General features: G+C 41.3%; 1 protein-coding gene across 6 annotated transcripts in view; it reads left to right on the top strand.

The window, feature by feature from the left end:
• The window catches only part of SCRIB (scribble planar cell polarity protein), a 139,996-nt gene that overhangs the window by 35,245 nt on the left and 88,462 nt on the right, over positions 1-16,289 (top strand). For all 6 annotated transcript variants that reach the window (XM_068108272.2, XM_068108273.2, XM_068108274.2 and 3 more), the window contains exons 6-7: positions 3,390-3,453; positions 10,565-10,639. In XM_068108272.2, the coding sequence (XP_067964373.2) occupies positions 3,390-3,453; positions 10,565-10,639 (139 nt within the window). The remainder of the gene's footprint in view (positions 1-3,389; positions 3,454-10,564; positions 10,640-16,289) is intronic.

A 16,289-nucleotide genomic window follows, 5' to 3' on the forward strand; every position in this document is an offset into this window, starting at 1 on the left:
TTTGACCATTTAGACCTTTTTAGTCCTCCTATTTTATATATTTTATATTATATTTCAACACTTCAGACCATTTTAGACCCTTAGACCTTTACACCCCTTTTGGGCTCCAAAAGGGTTTAAGGGTCCTTTCACTAGACAAAAACGAATAGAACGTTTTTCATAAATTCAGGATCTGCTCTTCCTGCATAGTTTTCACTGTGCGACTACAATTGTGTTATCAGCCATCAGGCCTTTTAGGCCACACTGGGCCCTAATTACCCCACACACACAAAGTGAAAAGCGGGTTTAAGCAATTGGTTCATATCCATCCATCCATCCATCCTTCTTGTCAGTTTATGATCGAGGAACAACTTATTTAAATTGAATATTATATATTTAACACAAATGAGAACATGAATAGGAAAACAAGTCTGCTGTTTTACCATACGTTGGCTCAGAATTTGTCCCGACCGCACATGTGCAAAGAAGAGCGAGGTAGTTGTTTGCCTTGCCTGCCTGGCAGTGAAACAAAATTGAAATTGCAAACAGGAAACTTGCTGGTTACCTCCACCACTATAGGTGGATGGAGGTTATGTTTTCACCCCTGTCTGTCTGTCTGTCTGTTTGTTTGTTTGTTTGTTTTTGAACAAGATATCTCAAAAAGTTGTGGACGGATTCGGACGAAATTTGGCAGAGAGGTAGCATGTGTGACGAGGTCGAAATGATTAGATTTTGATGAAGATGCGGATTCGGATCCGGCTGATAGAATTTTTAAAGTGATTCTTCACCGTTGGGAGCTCGGGCCAAAAACGATAAATAAATAAAAAACACATTTAGAGGCCATTTTTCCCCGCAAAGCGGGGGTTGGCCTTTTTCGGGGACCGTGGTTGTTGTTGTTTTTTGGTCCCCTTTTTGAAGCAATGTTTTACGGCTGGATGCCCTTCCTGCCGCCAACCCTTTTTGTTGCCTTTTACGACAAGCAGGGAATTACCAGTGAACTGGTACTCAATTAGCCGACCTCGGAAGGATGACAGGCTGAGTCAACCCCCCTGGCGTTAATTCAGCGATCGACCGGGATTCGAACCCAGGATCCTCGGATCCCAAGCTGGCACCCTAGCCGCTAGCCCAACACCAGGCTTGGGCCAAAAACGATATACAGCAGGATATCTCAAAAAGTTATGGACCGATTTGGACGAAACTTTGTGGACAGGTTGGGTGTGTGACAAGGACCATTCGATTCGATTTTGGTGAAGATCTGAATATGGATTCGAATATGAGAATTGTTTCATTTTATCAGTGATTCTTCACCAATGAGAGATAGGGCTAAAACCAACATATATAAGGATATCTCAAAAAGTTGTGGACGGATGATTTTGATTAAATGTGATTATGTATTGTCATTTTCTGGTCTACTCTGGGATACAAAACGTAAACTGTTCACCTTGCGGAGGTGTGCTCTCTACTGAGTGCCGTTCTAGTTGGTAATGCCAAGACAGCCGTTCCTTATCAACAGTTTCAAATGGAGTGCTTGCTTGAGTGCTTAATCCACTTGGCGAGTGAGCGCTCTGCAAGAAACCTGCTAACTGAACACACCCCAGGTCTATCAGTATGTGTGTAAATCCTTGTGAGTGGAATGGAAGCAAAACATTGCGTTTTTAAAATTGATCATACTTTCCATCCAATACGGATTTTGACGATACTAAAATGGGTTTGCGTGTTTTTTTAGAAACAGAATGGGCCAAACCTGTGAAACTCGGGTCACTTGCCATCTATGACGATGCTGATTGACGCTGCTTTCTATGGTAATCAATAAAGCCATCATCTCCTAAATTGTGACTCAACATCGTGTAATTACAGTGTACAATTGTGGTTGGTGTGTAAGACTACTTCAGTAGTGCTCAACTCCGGGATTTTTAAACGATTTAAAATTCTAAATTGAAGTACAGGAGGGCTTTGCCATTCGTGGGTTTCCCCTTCTTGGATTCGCTCTATTGTGATTCATTTATTGAGGCAAGTTTGAGGATTGCGGTCAATGCACTCGAATAATCGTGGGTTGGTGAACTATTTTCCAGATTTATTCACCCCATTAACATGGGCCGTCAACACAATAACCCCCTCAAACCCACCAACATCATCATCACCATCATCTCCATCAACTTGTCTTTATTGTCACCATCATTATCATCTCCATCACATTATAGGATCAAGTTTATAATCATCATTATTATTAAAGGTAGGTTTCATGATCTTAATAACTCAAGACAATACACTTTATTTTTTGTTCTTAATACAGGTGTTGGCTGGTGTTGGCTTAACAGTTAAGGTGTATTGCTTGAGATCTCAGGGTCCTGGGTTAAAGCCCCTGTCAGCCGTTGAATGAACACCAGGTGAGTTGCCTCAGCCTGTCATCCTTCCGAGGTTGGTAAAATGAGTACCAGCTTACTGGAAACAGAGTGCACTGCATCAGCTGCATAGCCGCACTCCCAGCAATGATGCAGCCAGCAGGCCATAAGCTCCATACAAAATAATATTACAGGAAAATAATACTTTATTTTATGCTCTAAACGACTGTTATTCATGAAAATAAATAGCACAAAAAAAATGCACAAACATGTTAACTAAGGGTGTAGTTTGGACAAATTTTAAAGTTAGTGACTAACCCTATTTTCCCTATTACCCCATAAGTTTGCGCATCGCAAATTTGCGGTTCACGGTGATTTTTCAAGAATGTAATCCACGCAAACAGCAAGGCCCACCTGTATATTCTTGAGCACTGCATGGGGTATTGTGTTCTATGAACTCTCTAGTTTTCCATCAAATCAAACTGAGAATCAACTTTATCACCTAATGCACCCCAATTACGATGATGGGAGATGAGTGTCTGTCCCACTTGGGACTACTCAATATAATTAAAATAAATTTTGTTTTACAGAGATCGGAGCTTAAGGGAAGAGCTGAATGATAAAGGGAAGATGTTGATGCCGATAGAGCAGGGGAAGTTGATGTACAAGGGAGGATGGAGGAAATGGGACGGAACGAACATTCAGTTTGGGTGGACAGGACAGCAGAGGAGAATCGATGAAAATAGGAATTGTTGATGACGATGACTAACTGTTTTAAAGAAGTGGAGAGAAGAACATTATTGGACAGACTCAGGCAGGCAATTCCACAGTCATGTTTTGATTGCCTTATGTGCAATACTGGTATTGAACAGGGTCCTTGACTTTGCAAAAATATTCATGACTGTTGTCACAACACTCAATGATCGGTTACTTATTAATCCTCCAGTAAACAAACATAGATGATTCGAACGTGGCGGATGATCCATGATGGAGGATGTGCTCCTGTATCATTTTAACTGTACTACTTTCTGCCTGTGTTGGTCTTTCCTACCACAATTCTTATTGCAGATCGCTTTCATCACTTGCCAAACTGCAGCAATTTGATCTTGGAAACAATCAATTTGATGAGTTGGTGAGTATTGCGCATGGAAGGGGGACACATGAGCACTGTCGTTTGGTCTCACTTCTTGGCAGAAAGGGAAAATGTTGATTTCTAGTTGCGGACGAGTGTTTTTTTTTTTTCCCCATCGTAAAAAAACATTGTATTTTGTTTGTTGAAAGAAAGTTGCCTTCTTATTGCAATGTATTTTCACCGACCTTTGTTACCACCTCATTAAATAGAGCAAGCATTACGATTTAAATGTCCATGAAACTTTGAAGACTATTTTATGTTTGGCAAGACGAGTGGTTATTTTTGAACAGCCGTTGTTGTAAATAGTTAAATCTTAACAATTCACATATAACGATGACGTGGCTGAATGCAGAATAGCGGATTCTGCAGATTATCTGGATTTTCTCATTTCGTTTCTACCTGCCGGTGCTTTCTTATTTACACCTGCGTCTTAGATGTGAACTCAACAAGCCTCGTACTCCTGACATTGTTGCTTTTTATATATATATATATTTTTTTTTTACGTCTCGACCTTTTTGTGTTTTGTTTCATTGCTGGCAACGTAATGTTTATATGTAACAGGGGTAGCAGGAAATAAGCAGCTTTCAACCTACCGACAAATTCCCTCTTTGTAGTTGGCTGTATGATTTGCAATAGGTAACATTTACCGGTGTGTGGCTATGGCACAGGCATGATGGTCCGATTGGGTCTCTTGTACTTTTCTTTTGCTGTATTTGTATTTGATGGGCTTTGTAGTTCTTATAGGTGATATTGAGCATTTTCTACTAAATTTTGGGTACCACGGAAAAATCTTTGTTATCATAACGGGATTTGATAAAACAGTAAACAATTCCTCAAAGCTGTGCGTGTTCAAACAATAGGACAGGCATCTGTTAAACTTGATTTCTCATACGGAATGTTAGAAAAAGGAAAGGAATGCAAATGCCCTGTATGCAAAAATTTAGAAGGGCGGTGGGGCGACTTGTCTTCCCTAATCCATTTTTTATTTGGCTTCCATCTTTCATTATTGTTATTTTTTGGGGTTATTTTCTTTTTGCCAAATTTTGTCACAGTTCTTATTTCTCAAAGACGCTACATTCATAAGGTGAAACTTCACAAGGTCATTTCAAGTCATCAGATGTAAGTGCATATCTTTCAATTAACGTGAATGGGTGAAACGCTTGGCAGCCATTTTGCTTTTCTTTTTTTAATTAAAATGCATTTTAAACAATCTTCTCCAGAAGTGCTGAACCGATCAATGCCGAACTTCAGACGCTATAGAAACTATGGCGTCAATAGAACTTGAGACACCAATGCTAATTTCGAAAATAAATATGGTTTTTACAGCTTTGTATTTATAAAGACTAATAAATAAATAAATGCGTATATATATTTGTATAGTGATTATGTGTATATATTCGTAGGTCCGGCTGTCCTCTGTCCGTCTGTGCATCTGTCCCTCCATAATAGGTTTTCGTTGCCGTGATAACTTGAAAACGGCTGAAGGGATCCAAGTCAAACTTGGTGCAGGTATTATAATGAGGTAAAGATGAACTAATTAGATTTCGTGATCAAGAGGTCAAAGGTCAGAGTCTGTAATAGGTTGATAACTTGAGAACGGCTGAAGGGATCAGTCAAACTTGGTACAGATTTGTATAATGATGTAACTATGAACCAATTTAGATGTTTGCCTAAAGAGGTCAATTGTCAGACAGCCCATTAGGTAAAAACTGTGTTACCGAGCTAACTTGTGAACCAGTCATGGGATTTTCACCAAACTTGGTATAATTATACTGGTATATTATAATGGAAATATGAACTGATTACATTTTAGCATCAAAGGTAAGAAGTCATGTCAGGTAAAAATGTGATACTTGAGAACAGCTGAAGAGATTTATATCAAGCTTGGAACAAGTATGTGTAATGATATAATAATGTGGGCGGAGGCACACCAGTCAATGTCGCAACTTCGAAGAACACTGTTCTAATTTGTACTGGAAGGTGTCTCACATTGAGCACATACCATTATTTTTTCTTGGCTGTTGTGCATCTTAATCACCATTGGGACGGCAGGGATTTTCGAAGCTGTACACGTTCTCCACGTTTTCGAAATTAGGTAAATGTTCACAATTGTATTTTGTCGAAGCTGTATTTATCTTTCGGTGTGTGTACCTATAGTGTCTCCCTAGGAAGTTTCTCGGTGTTAATCTTTCATAAATTAATCGTTTCTGTTTGTCGCGTGTGTGTGGCCTTGTAGCCCGAGGCTTCCCCCATCGAAGTTTGTTCCTCCCTTCGCTGTTTTTGCTTGGTTCTTAGATTTTTCCCTTCTCCCCCAAACTTCCCCGAACATTTACTCTTTGTCTAACGTTTTAAACCCCCCCACCCCCCCAAAAAACAAACAAAAAAAACAACAACATTTATTTCCCATCGTGTGCTTCTGTCCACGTGCGCTGTCTCGCCCCGCCCCCATTATCTCCTTGCCTTCCACCTTTTGCCCTGTTCACGTGACTCGTGGTTGTCCCTCTCAGCCCTCTCCTGTTGGTATTTTTGTGAATATAAGATTGTTCTTCACGGTTCTGTTTAAATATGTTTAAACTTTCCCCCGCAGTGTTTTATTCAGTGATATATTACAACACGCTGTTTTTCTTCGTATTGAAAAGGCTTTTTTCAATTACCTCTTCAACTCATTCCACTTCAAAAAAATATTCAATCTCTTACAATTCTTCCTCACTACATGCTCTAAATTCACATTCATTCCACCCCTCCTCCATCGTTCTTAAACGGATCGCTAACTTGAAAATCACAATAAACCCAATTTGTTATAAATGTTCATCTTTCATTATTATCCACTTTCAAAACTCCCCCCTTGCCACTCCCATTCAAAACTCCCACCAACCCCTCCCCTTCAAATCTCCCCCCCTACCATCCCTCTACAATTCTCCCCCCTCCCCCTACTCCTCAAAGCTGCCTCCTCCCCACTTCGTCTCCCTTCTATCTCATACTTCCACCTACCCCAACCTTCTCCTTTCCTCTGCCCCCCCTCAAACACCCCTCACTGTGCCTCATCCCATCACCATCAAACCTTTCGTCCTCCTCATCCTTCCCTTTCTTGTAACTCTTCTGTAATCTCTGACACACTATCAACTGCTCTGCCTACCTCCCCCTCTCATCCTTCATCTGACCCTACCCCTCCCCTCCCCTCCCCTGTCCTGCACCCGATGCTCCCCCTCTCTCCTCATTAATGGTATGGACCTCAAACATCCGGGGCCTTCGCTCAAACCTGATTGATCTCTCCATTCAGGTTGCTTCTGACAATCCAGACTTGATCCGCTTAACAGAAACTTTCCTCCTTCAAGATGTCTCTGATTCCTTAATATCTCTTGCTGGTTACTCCCTCCTCCGGTATGATAGACCTCAGCCTCGTCCTGGTGGTGGGGTGGCTATCTTTATAAAAACTCTCTTCCTCACTCTCCTTGCACTTCCCTCTCTCCACCCCACCCCCAGGAGTACCTCTGGCTACGGCTTCCTCTCCGCTCCCACCTTTTGTTCATATGTGTTCTGTACCGTCCTCCAAACAGTGATGACTCCATTTACATTTCGCTGTCGGTCAACATGGACCAACTTCTATCAACTCATCCAAACTCTCTCTTCCTCATATGTGGCGACTTCAACTGTCATCATGCCAGCTGGCTGGGTGTGGGTTCCTCTCTCACCAGCCATGACACCTCAGCAAAGGACTTCTGCGACTCATTGGGACTGACACAACCTGTCAATTTCCCGACCCGGATCTCAGTCAATGGAGTATCTTCTCTTCTAGACTTGGTTGACAAACTTCCCTGCAAATGTCTGCTGCTCTTCTCCTGCTCCAATTGGTTCTTCTGATCATGTGCTTGTTAAAATGGACATCTCTCTGACCATTCTCGGAGAGCCTCCTCAGCGCCGACGAGTCTGGCATTTCACCCAGGCTGACTGGCATGGTCCGCAAGCAGCCATCAATCATCTGGACTGGTCTCCCATCTCTACTGCCTCTGACATCAATTCTTCCTGGGAATTCTTCCAAAGCAAACTGCTCTCTCTCTCACATGCACAGATTTATCCCATCTCGTCTTCAGTTGTCTTACCCTTCTTCCCGTCCATGGTACACTGAATCTTGTGGTGAGGCAGTTGCCCTGAATCAACTTGCCTTTGCCTCTTGGAAGGCAAATCCAACTGAAGGCAATCTCAGTTCCTTCCACCAAGCTCGGAACAAGTGTGTGTCTACCCTCAGGAGTGCCAGTAATCACTATCTCTCCACACTCAAGAATGAACTCTCAAACCTGTCTCCTTCCTCCAAATCCTGGTGGCATCTGGTCAAATCCGTTTCTGGTGTTTGTTCCTCCTCCATCCCCTCCCTTACCTCAAATGGCTACACAGTTGACGCCGCACGTGACAAAGCCGAATGCCTCAACCCAGTGTTTGCCTCAAAATCTTGTGTCCCAAACCCATCTCTCTCTCTTCCCACCTTACCCAGTCGAACCCAACAGCTCCTGGACTCTGTGTCCTTCTCTCCTGACAAGGTGGAGAAGTTTTTGTCAAACCTCGACTGATTCTGCAACTGGACCAGACGGCATCAGCCCACGTGTCCTAAAATCCTGCTCTGCCGCTCTATCTCACCCTCTCTCTGTTCTTTTCACGCTCTCTTTTGCTCAAGGTCATCTGCCAGCATCTTGGAAATCAGCAAACATTACCACTTTACACAAAAAATGTGCAAAAACAGATCCTTGCAACTACAGACCAATCAGCCTGCTCCCAATTATCAGCAAAGTCAGGGAATCCATCATTGCTTCGGATATCAAATCCTTCCTCTTCTCCAATGGCTTGGTCTCCGATCATCAATTTGGATTCAGACTAGGTCATTCTACTCTGGACATGTTGCTTCTGCTGTCTCAACAATGGATGGAGGAAAACTCGATGCCAAACAAGAAATCAGAGCTGTCTCCCTTGACATATCACGTGCCTTCGATACGGTCTGGCACCCAGCTCTGCTCACCAAACTCTCCTCCTATGGTATCCATGGAAATCTCCACTCATGGCTTGCGGACTTCCTCTCTGGTCGTAGGCAACGTGTGGCCCTGATTGGATTTCTCTCGCGTCCCCTTCCTGTTCTGGCTGGAGTTCCCCAAGGTCGTGTTCTGGGCCATGTGCTATTTCTGGTCTTCATCAATGATCTCTTCGACTCTGGAAAATCCTCTCTATATCTTTGCTGATGACTCCACTCTCTGCCGCTCCATTCCTCATCCCTCAGATCGGCAGTCTGCAGCCTCCTCACTCTACAGACCTGGACAAAATCGCAGACTGGTCAAACAAGTGGAACATGTCTTTCAATCCTGACAAATCTCACACTCTTACTATGTCTCTCCGAAAAGACCGACTGGAAAACGCTCCCATCTACTTTCTCAACAATCCTCTCCAAGAAGTTCTGTCGCTCAAGCTTTTGGGTCTCACTATCTGCCATGATCTTTCTTGGGAAAACCACATTTCCAAGCTGGCCTCCAAAGCCAGTCTCCGACTGGGCATCCTCCGTCGTGCGAAGTCCTTCCTTGGCATACCTGAGCTCCTCACCACATACAAGGCTTTCATCTGCAGCTCAATGGAATACTGTTCCCCCCTCTGGGCCGGTGCTCCTGCCTCACACCGAGCTCGGCTTCACGCTGTTGAAACCAAAGCTTTCAGAATCATTGGAATCTCCTGCGATGAAGCTAACTCCGAGGGCCTTTCACTCACTCACCGCAGGCAGGTTGGTGGTCTTTCTGTCTTCTACCGACTCCTCTCCGGCCTTGCTCTCCCAGCTCTCTCTGTGCTCTGTCCCCCAAATATTCCTACAGGTCACACAAGATCTGCCAGCAACCCTCTTATGGTTAAACTGCCAAAATCTAGGCTCTCTGCTCACCTTCACTCTTTCATGCCCCTTTTCTCCCGCCTCTGGAACAAACTCCCCCACTCCCTTCCATCCCACTCCTCCCTCCAGGTCTTTAAAACAGCTGTTCACCACCATCTCTTATCTTCCCCCATCCAAAACCTTGATCTTTTCTACCCCTGCTAATTCACCCCAGATACACTTTTTTGGAATTCCAACTTCTTTCCTGGAAGTCCTTGCAGTGTCCATGTGTTTTATACCTCTCCCACCTCCCCCCAGGCCCTCTCCCTCCCACATTTCTCTCGATGTCCATGCTCTCAAGTGTTGTGTTTGTGTCCTTCCCCCTTCTCCCCATCTTGTCTGCCGCTCCCCTTATTTTGTGTTTTATGTGTCGGTTTGACTTTTTGTGTGATTGTTAGCTCTTTCACGAGCCTCGATCTTGTATACTAAAAAATAAAATTGTATTCGCAAGGCCAAAGTCACGTGCAATATTCGTAAGGCGGAAACCAGCGTCAATCCATCTTCAAATTTCCGTTTTACTTTCTAACGATACCACTTTCCTATCTTTCTTTCCATTCGTATCACTTCCTTGAGCACTTATCTTCCTTTTATGAGCCATAGTTATGGATGAATACAGTACAGTACCGTACTGTAATGCACAAGAACATTTGAGTAAATAAAATGCACCTTGACACCACTTCAGCACAAAGGTGATAATGTAGCCACGTGGAAGAAAATGAGGGAAGCGACTTTCCGACGTCATCACCCCGGATGTAAGTGAGTGATGCTGTGATATTTTGTAGCGAGACGCATGTTTATTTTAATTTAAACGATCGAAATGTTTGAGCAAAAGATCATGAGGTCACGTTTTGAATTCATAGTTGAAAACGGAGTTAACTGCAGTTGATTAAAATTTCGTATTTTCGGGGTTTGCGGTCGTAAATCGAATTTTTGGTATCAAAAACTTTGGTTTGGAAGATTGAAAGTTTGTAAATAGGAGGTTCGCTATTTGGGATATTACTGTACTGTGATTTCTTGGCAGATCAGGTGCATTTATGATTTCCATCGTCTATTAATGTTCATTCCCGTTCCTCATTACATGAATCGACAAGGTGTTGTGGGTTGAGACAATATACTTTGCATAGCTGAGTTGTTTGGTTAGTCTAATAATATATTTCTTTTGTAGTATATACAAGTGTAGGAGAGCTGGGCTCCAGACGTCCCTGTGTGTTTCAGCCTGTGAGCGTCGGAGCCCTGCACAATCTACGAGATTTGTCCTTGGAGGGAAATAAATTGCGGTGTCTACCAAAGGTACGCTCAATCGAAATGAGATATCCTACACACGGTGAGAAACCGAGTGTTGCTTTGGGTGTCACAATTTAATTATATTGGTGAGGTTTTTATTTTGCAGAAGGGTTACTCCAGAATTTTTGCCATGCATTTTAATTCGCACTAGCCTCTCTAGTATTGGTTTATTTGATTCATTAACATTTCAGAGACATAAGTATAGTTTTGAGGAACAGGCTGTCAATTTCACCTTCTTTTTCTATACATTTACACCCAAAACCACGATATTTTCTACGCCCGTCAAACCACCCCCAGTGCGAATTAAAATGCATGGCAAAAATTATGACGTAACCTCCTCGCATTCTCCACTACCCCTCATCGTTACCTGCATCTCTGGTTTGTCCGTCCCCATTTACTATTTCTCACTCGGCCCTGCTGTTGGCATTTCCCCCTTCTCGTTCTGCTGTTCCTTTTCTTATGTTACCTCCTGTTCCATTCTGTGTGCTGCCTCTGTATACAAAACAAGAATGACTGCAACTGTGGTCACAACCTACAACAAAATCCAATACCGAGCCGATTTGGAAACACGCATTTCAAGTACCCTTAAGATGTACAGGGCAATTGGGAAACGCATTTAATGCACCATTAAAACATCAACTTGACACCTCTCATCCATGTTACCCTCCCCACCGTTATATCAGAATGAGCTCATTCGTCACATGGTCACGGATTGTTTAACCCCAATATGGGGCCATTCAAAAATTATGTAACGCTATTATTTTAGTAATTTACGTAATGTTACGCTTGATTTGCGTAACGCTTAATTTAATGTGATGCTTTATTACCATGCGTTCTGCCGTACTGTGCGTTCTGACCGGCTTGATTAAACCTTACTATTATTTGACATATGATTAGATTTTTCGGGGTTCCTCATTGTGAATAATATACGACCCAAACAAAACCAATGGAAATCTGAAGCAACAAATCCAGGCAGTATATAATCGGCAAAGGCCTGCAGATCTAATGTGTTAGGCCCACCAGAAAACCATGATGGCAGCCATATTTTGTCTTGGTGCTATGGTGGGTGGAGTCAAGCAAGCATTTGTTGTTCAAGGTTGGCATTGTTATCTTGTGCCCTTTCTTAAAAGTACAATAAAGGTGTCTTCTGTCCTCTGCTTGTTTGGTCTCATTTTGACTCATTTTGACTCATTTTGACTGATTTTGACTTGTATTGATTTGACTCATTTTGACTTATTTTGACATATTGATTTGACTTATTTTGACTCATTTTGACTTATTGATTTGACTTATTTTGACTCATTTTGACTTATGATTTGACTTATTTTGACTCATTTTGACTTATGATTTGACTTATTTTGACTCATTTTGACTTATTTTGACATATTGATTTGACTTATTTTGACTCATTTTGACTTATTTTGACATTGATTTGACTTATTTTGACTTATTTTGACTCATTTTGACTTATTTTGACATATTGATTTGACTTATTTTGACTCATTTTGACTTATTTTGACATATTGATTTTACTTATTTTGACTTATTTTGACTTATTTTGACTTATTTTGACTTATTTTGACATATTGATTTGACTTATTTTGACTCATTTTGACTTCTTTTGACATATTGATTTTACTTATTTTGACTCATTTTGACTTATTTTGACTCATTTTGACTTATTTTGACATATTGATTTGACTTTTTTTGACTCATTTTGACTTATTTTGACTCATTTTGACTTATTTTGACTTATGTTGATTTTACTTATTTTGACTTATTTTGACTTATTTTGACATATTGATTTTACTTATTTTGACTCATTTTGACTTATTTTGACATATTGATTTTACTTATTTTGACTCATTTTGACTTATTTTGACTCATTTTGACTTATTTTGACTTGTATTGATTTTACTTATTTTGACTTATTTTGACTTATTTTGACTTATTTTGAAATATTGATTTGACTTATTTTGACTCATTTTGACTTATTTTGACTTATATTGATTTTACTTATTTTGACTTATTTTGACTTATTTTGACTTATTTTGACTTATATTGATTTTACTTATTTTGACTTATTTTGAAATATTGATTTGACTTATTTTGACTCATTTTGACTTATTTTGACATATTGATTTGACTTATTTTGACTCATTTTGACTTATTTTGACTTGTATTGATTTGACTTATTTTGACTTATTTTGACTCATTTTGACTTATTTTGACATATTGATTTGACTTATTTTGACTCATTTTGACTTATTTTGACTTGTATTGATTTGACTTATTTTGACTTATTTTGACTCATTTTGACTTTGAGTATTGTGTATTCAATCAACATATTCAATCACCTGTTGATGAACAATTCACATTCGCGTTTCTTTTTTTAACCTGTGACGTGTTACAAGTCTACAAGAGCTTTGTGTTGTTGTTGTTGTTGTTGTTGTTGTTGTTGTTGTTGTTGTTGTTGTTGTTGTTGTTGTTGTGGTTCTTCTTGGGAATCGATTTTTGAAATGTGCACCCATTGGTTAGACAGCTGCTGGACCTCACTCACATATCTTGCTTGACTCCACCCACCATAGTACCGAGCCAAAATTTTATGGCTGTCATCTTCTTTCCTGGTGGACCTAACACAGGCCTGTAGGCCTTTGCTGATTACACACTGCCCGGCTTTGTTGCGTCAGATTTCCATGGGCTTTGAGTTGAGTGTTAATTTATTAGTAAGGTTTAATCAAGCTCATACATGCCTCCCCCAAAAAATAGCCCTATGTAATTTTTGAACGACAAATATGCGCTTTAAATGCGCGTTTCCCAATTGGCTTGTTGCCGGATTTTTAAAGCCAATTCACTCACCCTGGCAAAATCCGGTACCTGGAATGACCACATACAGGTTTTTATACAAATCTATTTCTGGTTTTTATACATATTTTATACATATTTATCTATTTATACGTGTCTATACAGGGACCACATACATATACATATTTATCTATTTCTGCATGTCTATACAGGGACCACATACATATATATTTACATGCAATACAATCTATATTATAATAGCCGTAGATGATTCTGTCTGTCTGTCTGTCTATCTGTTGGGTGTCTGTCCGGGGTGTGGCTTACTCGGTTTGCAGAGTAGCTCCACCCATAGCTCCACCCATTCTGGGAGTGGCTATAAACAAATATCCACCATTTTATTAACTCGCATAGCTTTGAGTCCTGTTTTGTAGGCCCGTGGTGTCTTGCTCTCCCCCAGTTTTATTTCAAATCAAATTCGATAAATCATTTCATTTTTCACAGTCGCTAACATAGTTTTAGACTCGGTTGAAAAAAAACGGGAAGAAAATCCGATGAAAGTTGCCGTTTATAGAACGAAATGAATTCTCAAAGGCCTGTAACTTCAAGGCCATTGAGTCTCTCTCACGCCTTTATCTCCAATCTAACTCACCATATGATTTCATTTTTATCGATGGTTTTACTTTTAGACTCGGTGTCAGCAATAATTGAGAACAATCCACACACGCGGGAAAATGCAGAGATATATATTTTAAAATCGCGTCATGGTGTATCATACACCGCCCAACATGGCACCGCCGGCAATGTGTCGATATATATTAAAAATTCGCTTTTGCTTTTCCGTTATGATATATTACTATTTCGTTTGATGATAGTCGTCACAAAAACGTCAACAATGATGCCGACATATATTTCTTCGTTTTTATTTCATTCAACATATTAGCCGGAAGTAAAATATGTTTCAGGAAATTACCGAGAGATATTTCTTCGTTTTTTTTATTAGTTATGTGCGCATACACTTTAAATAGGTTTATTTGAAATCTTTAATTTTCCACAAACATTCCACACACGCGGGAAAATGCAGAGATATATTTTTTAAAATCGCGTCATGGTGTATCATACACCGCCCAACATGACACCGACGGCAATGTGTCGATATCTATTTTAAATTCGATATATCATTTCATTTTTCACAGTCGCTAACATAGTTTTAGACTCGGTTGAAAAAAAACGAGAAGAAAATCCGATGAAAGTTGCCGTTTATAGAACGAAATGAATTCTCAAATGCCTGTAACTTCAAGGCCATTGAGTCTCTCTCACGCCTTTATCTCCAATCTAACTCACCATATGATTTCATTTTTATCGATGGTTTTAGAGTCGGTGTCAGCAATAATTGAGAACATTCCACACACGCGGGAAAATGCAGATATATTTTTTAAAATCGCGTCATGGTGTATCATACACCGCCTAACATGACACCGACGGCAACGTGTCGATACATATTAAAAATTCGATATATCATTTCATTTTTCACAGTCGCTAACATAGTTTTCGACTCGGTTGAAAAAAAACGGGAAGGAAATCCAATGAAAGTTGCCGTTTATAGAACGAAATGAATTCTCAAACGCCTGTAACTTCAACTTCAAGGCCATTGAGTCTCTCTCACGCCTTTATCTCCAATCTAACTCACCATATGATTTCATTTTTATCGATGGTTTTGGACTCGGTGTCAGCAATAATTGAGAACATTCCACACACGCGGGAAAATGCAGAGATATATTTTTAAAAATCGCGTCATGGTGTATCATACACCGCCCAACATGACACCGACGGCAACGTGTCGATATATATTAAAAATTCGCTTTTGCTTTTCCGTTAAGATAATGTTGCGAATATGGAATTTGGCCTCCATATCCGCTTGTAAATATTCCCCTATTTTCTCCAATACTCCCCAACTTTCCCCGATCCCCCATTCCCTAGTCCCATTGCATGTAAATAACAATCAGTAGAGCCGACCTTCCCCTTATTCCCCCATTAAATGTCGTGCCCAGGTCCACCGCACCACACGTAGACAACTTTCGGACATCTTCCTAGTTATTCTTATTCTATGTCAGTTAAGGCCTCGTCTCCATTAATTATGACTCTTCGTTGCACCAGAATGTGATTATATGGCATCAGTAGTGAGTTTAGGACCTTTCCCATACCTCCTCCCATCTTCTTCCCCAAACAACAACAATAACAACAACTACAACAACAATTACAACAACAACAGAGGAGATGGCGGCGGAGCGGGGGAGGATGCGTCCTCACACCGGCTCGATTAGCTCCAGACCATGCGCTCCACGGGGTTACCCCGAAGGGGCTGGCTGTCAGCTCCTCGTCAGGGGCGGAGCCAGTAACCCCCCCCGCACGCACCCAATGAGAAGCAACGTGCCGATTCCACGAGGCGGAGCTAACGAGCCGAGGGCGTGTCACTCCCCGCCGGATATACGCAGCCGCTTGCCGGACGTGACGTCAGATGCGCCCCCAGCTTGAGACGACAAGACGCCACCTCGAGCGCTGAGAGACCTCCTGCATCTTTTGGGCCGCGCCATCCTGTCCCTGAGCACAAGGTGCACCTTGTGCTGGCCATCGAATACCCGCTTTCCTTGTCATCAATCCCCGTGTGAGTCAGTTTTTGTCCTGTTTCTCTGTGGTCTGTCGGGAATAATATAAGGTTGTGTCTAAGTGCCTGTCTTCCTGTAATATACCTCTAGCCCCTGTAATCTAACCTTTTCCGCCTTAATATAACCTCCTCCGGAGGTCTTGAGAACTGAACCCCTGGTGTCGTATTGTGTCATTATAACCCAGCCGG

This window comes from Myxine glutinosa, chromosome 2 (assembly GCF_964187855.1).
Source record: "Myxine glutinosa chromosome 2, kmMyxGlut1.1, whole genome shotgun sequence".
Classification (NCBI taxonomy): domain Eukaryota; kingdom Metazoa; phylum Chordata; class Myxini; order Myxiniformes; family Myxinidae; genus Myxine; species Myxine glutinosa.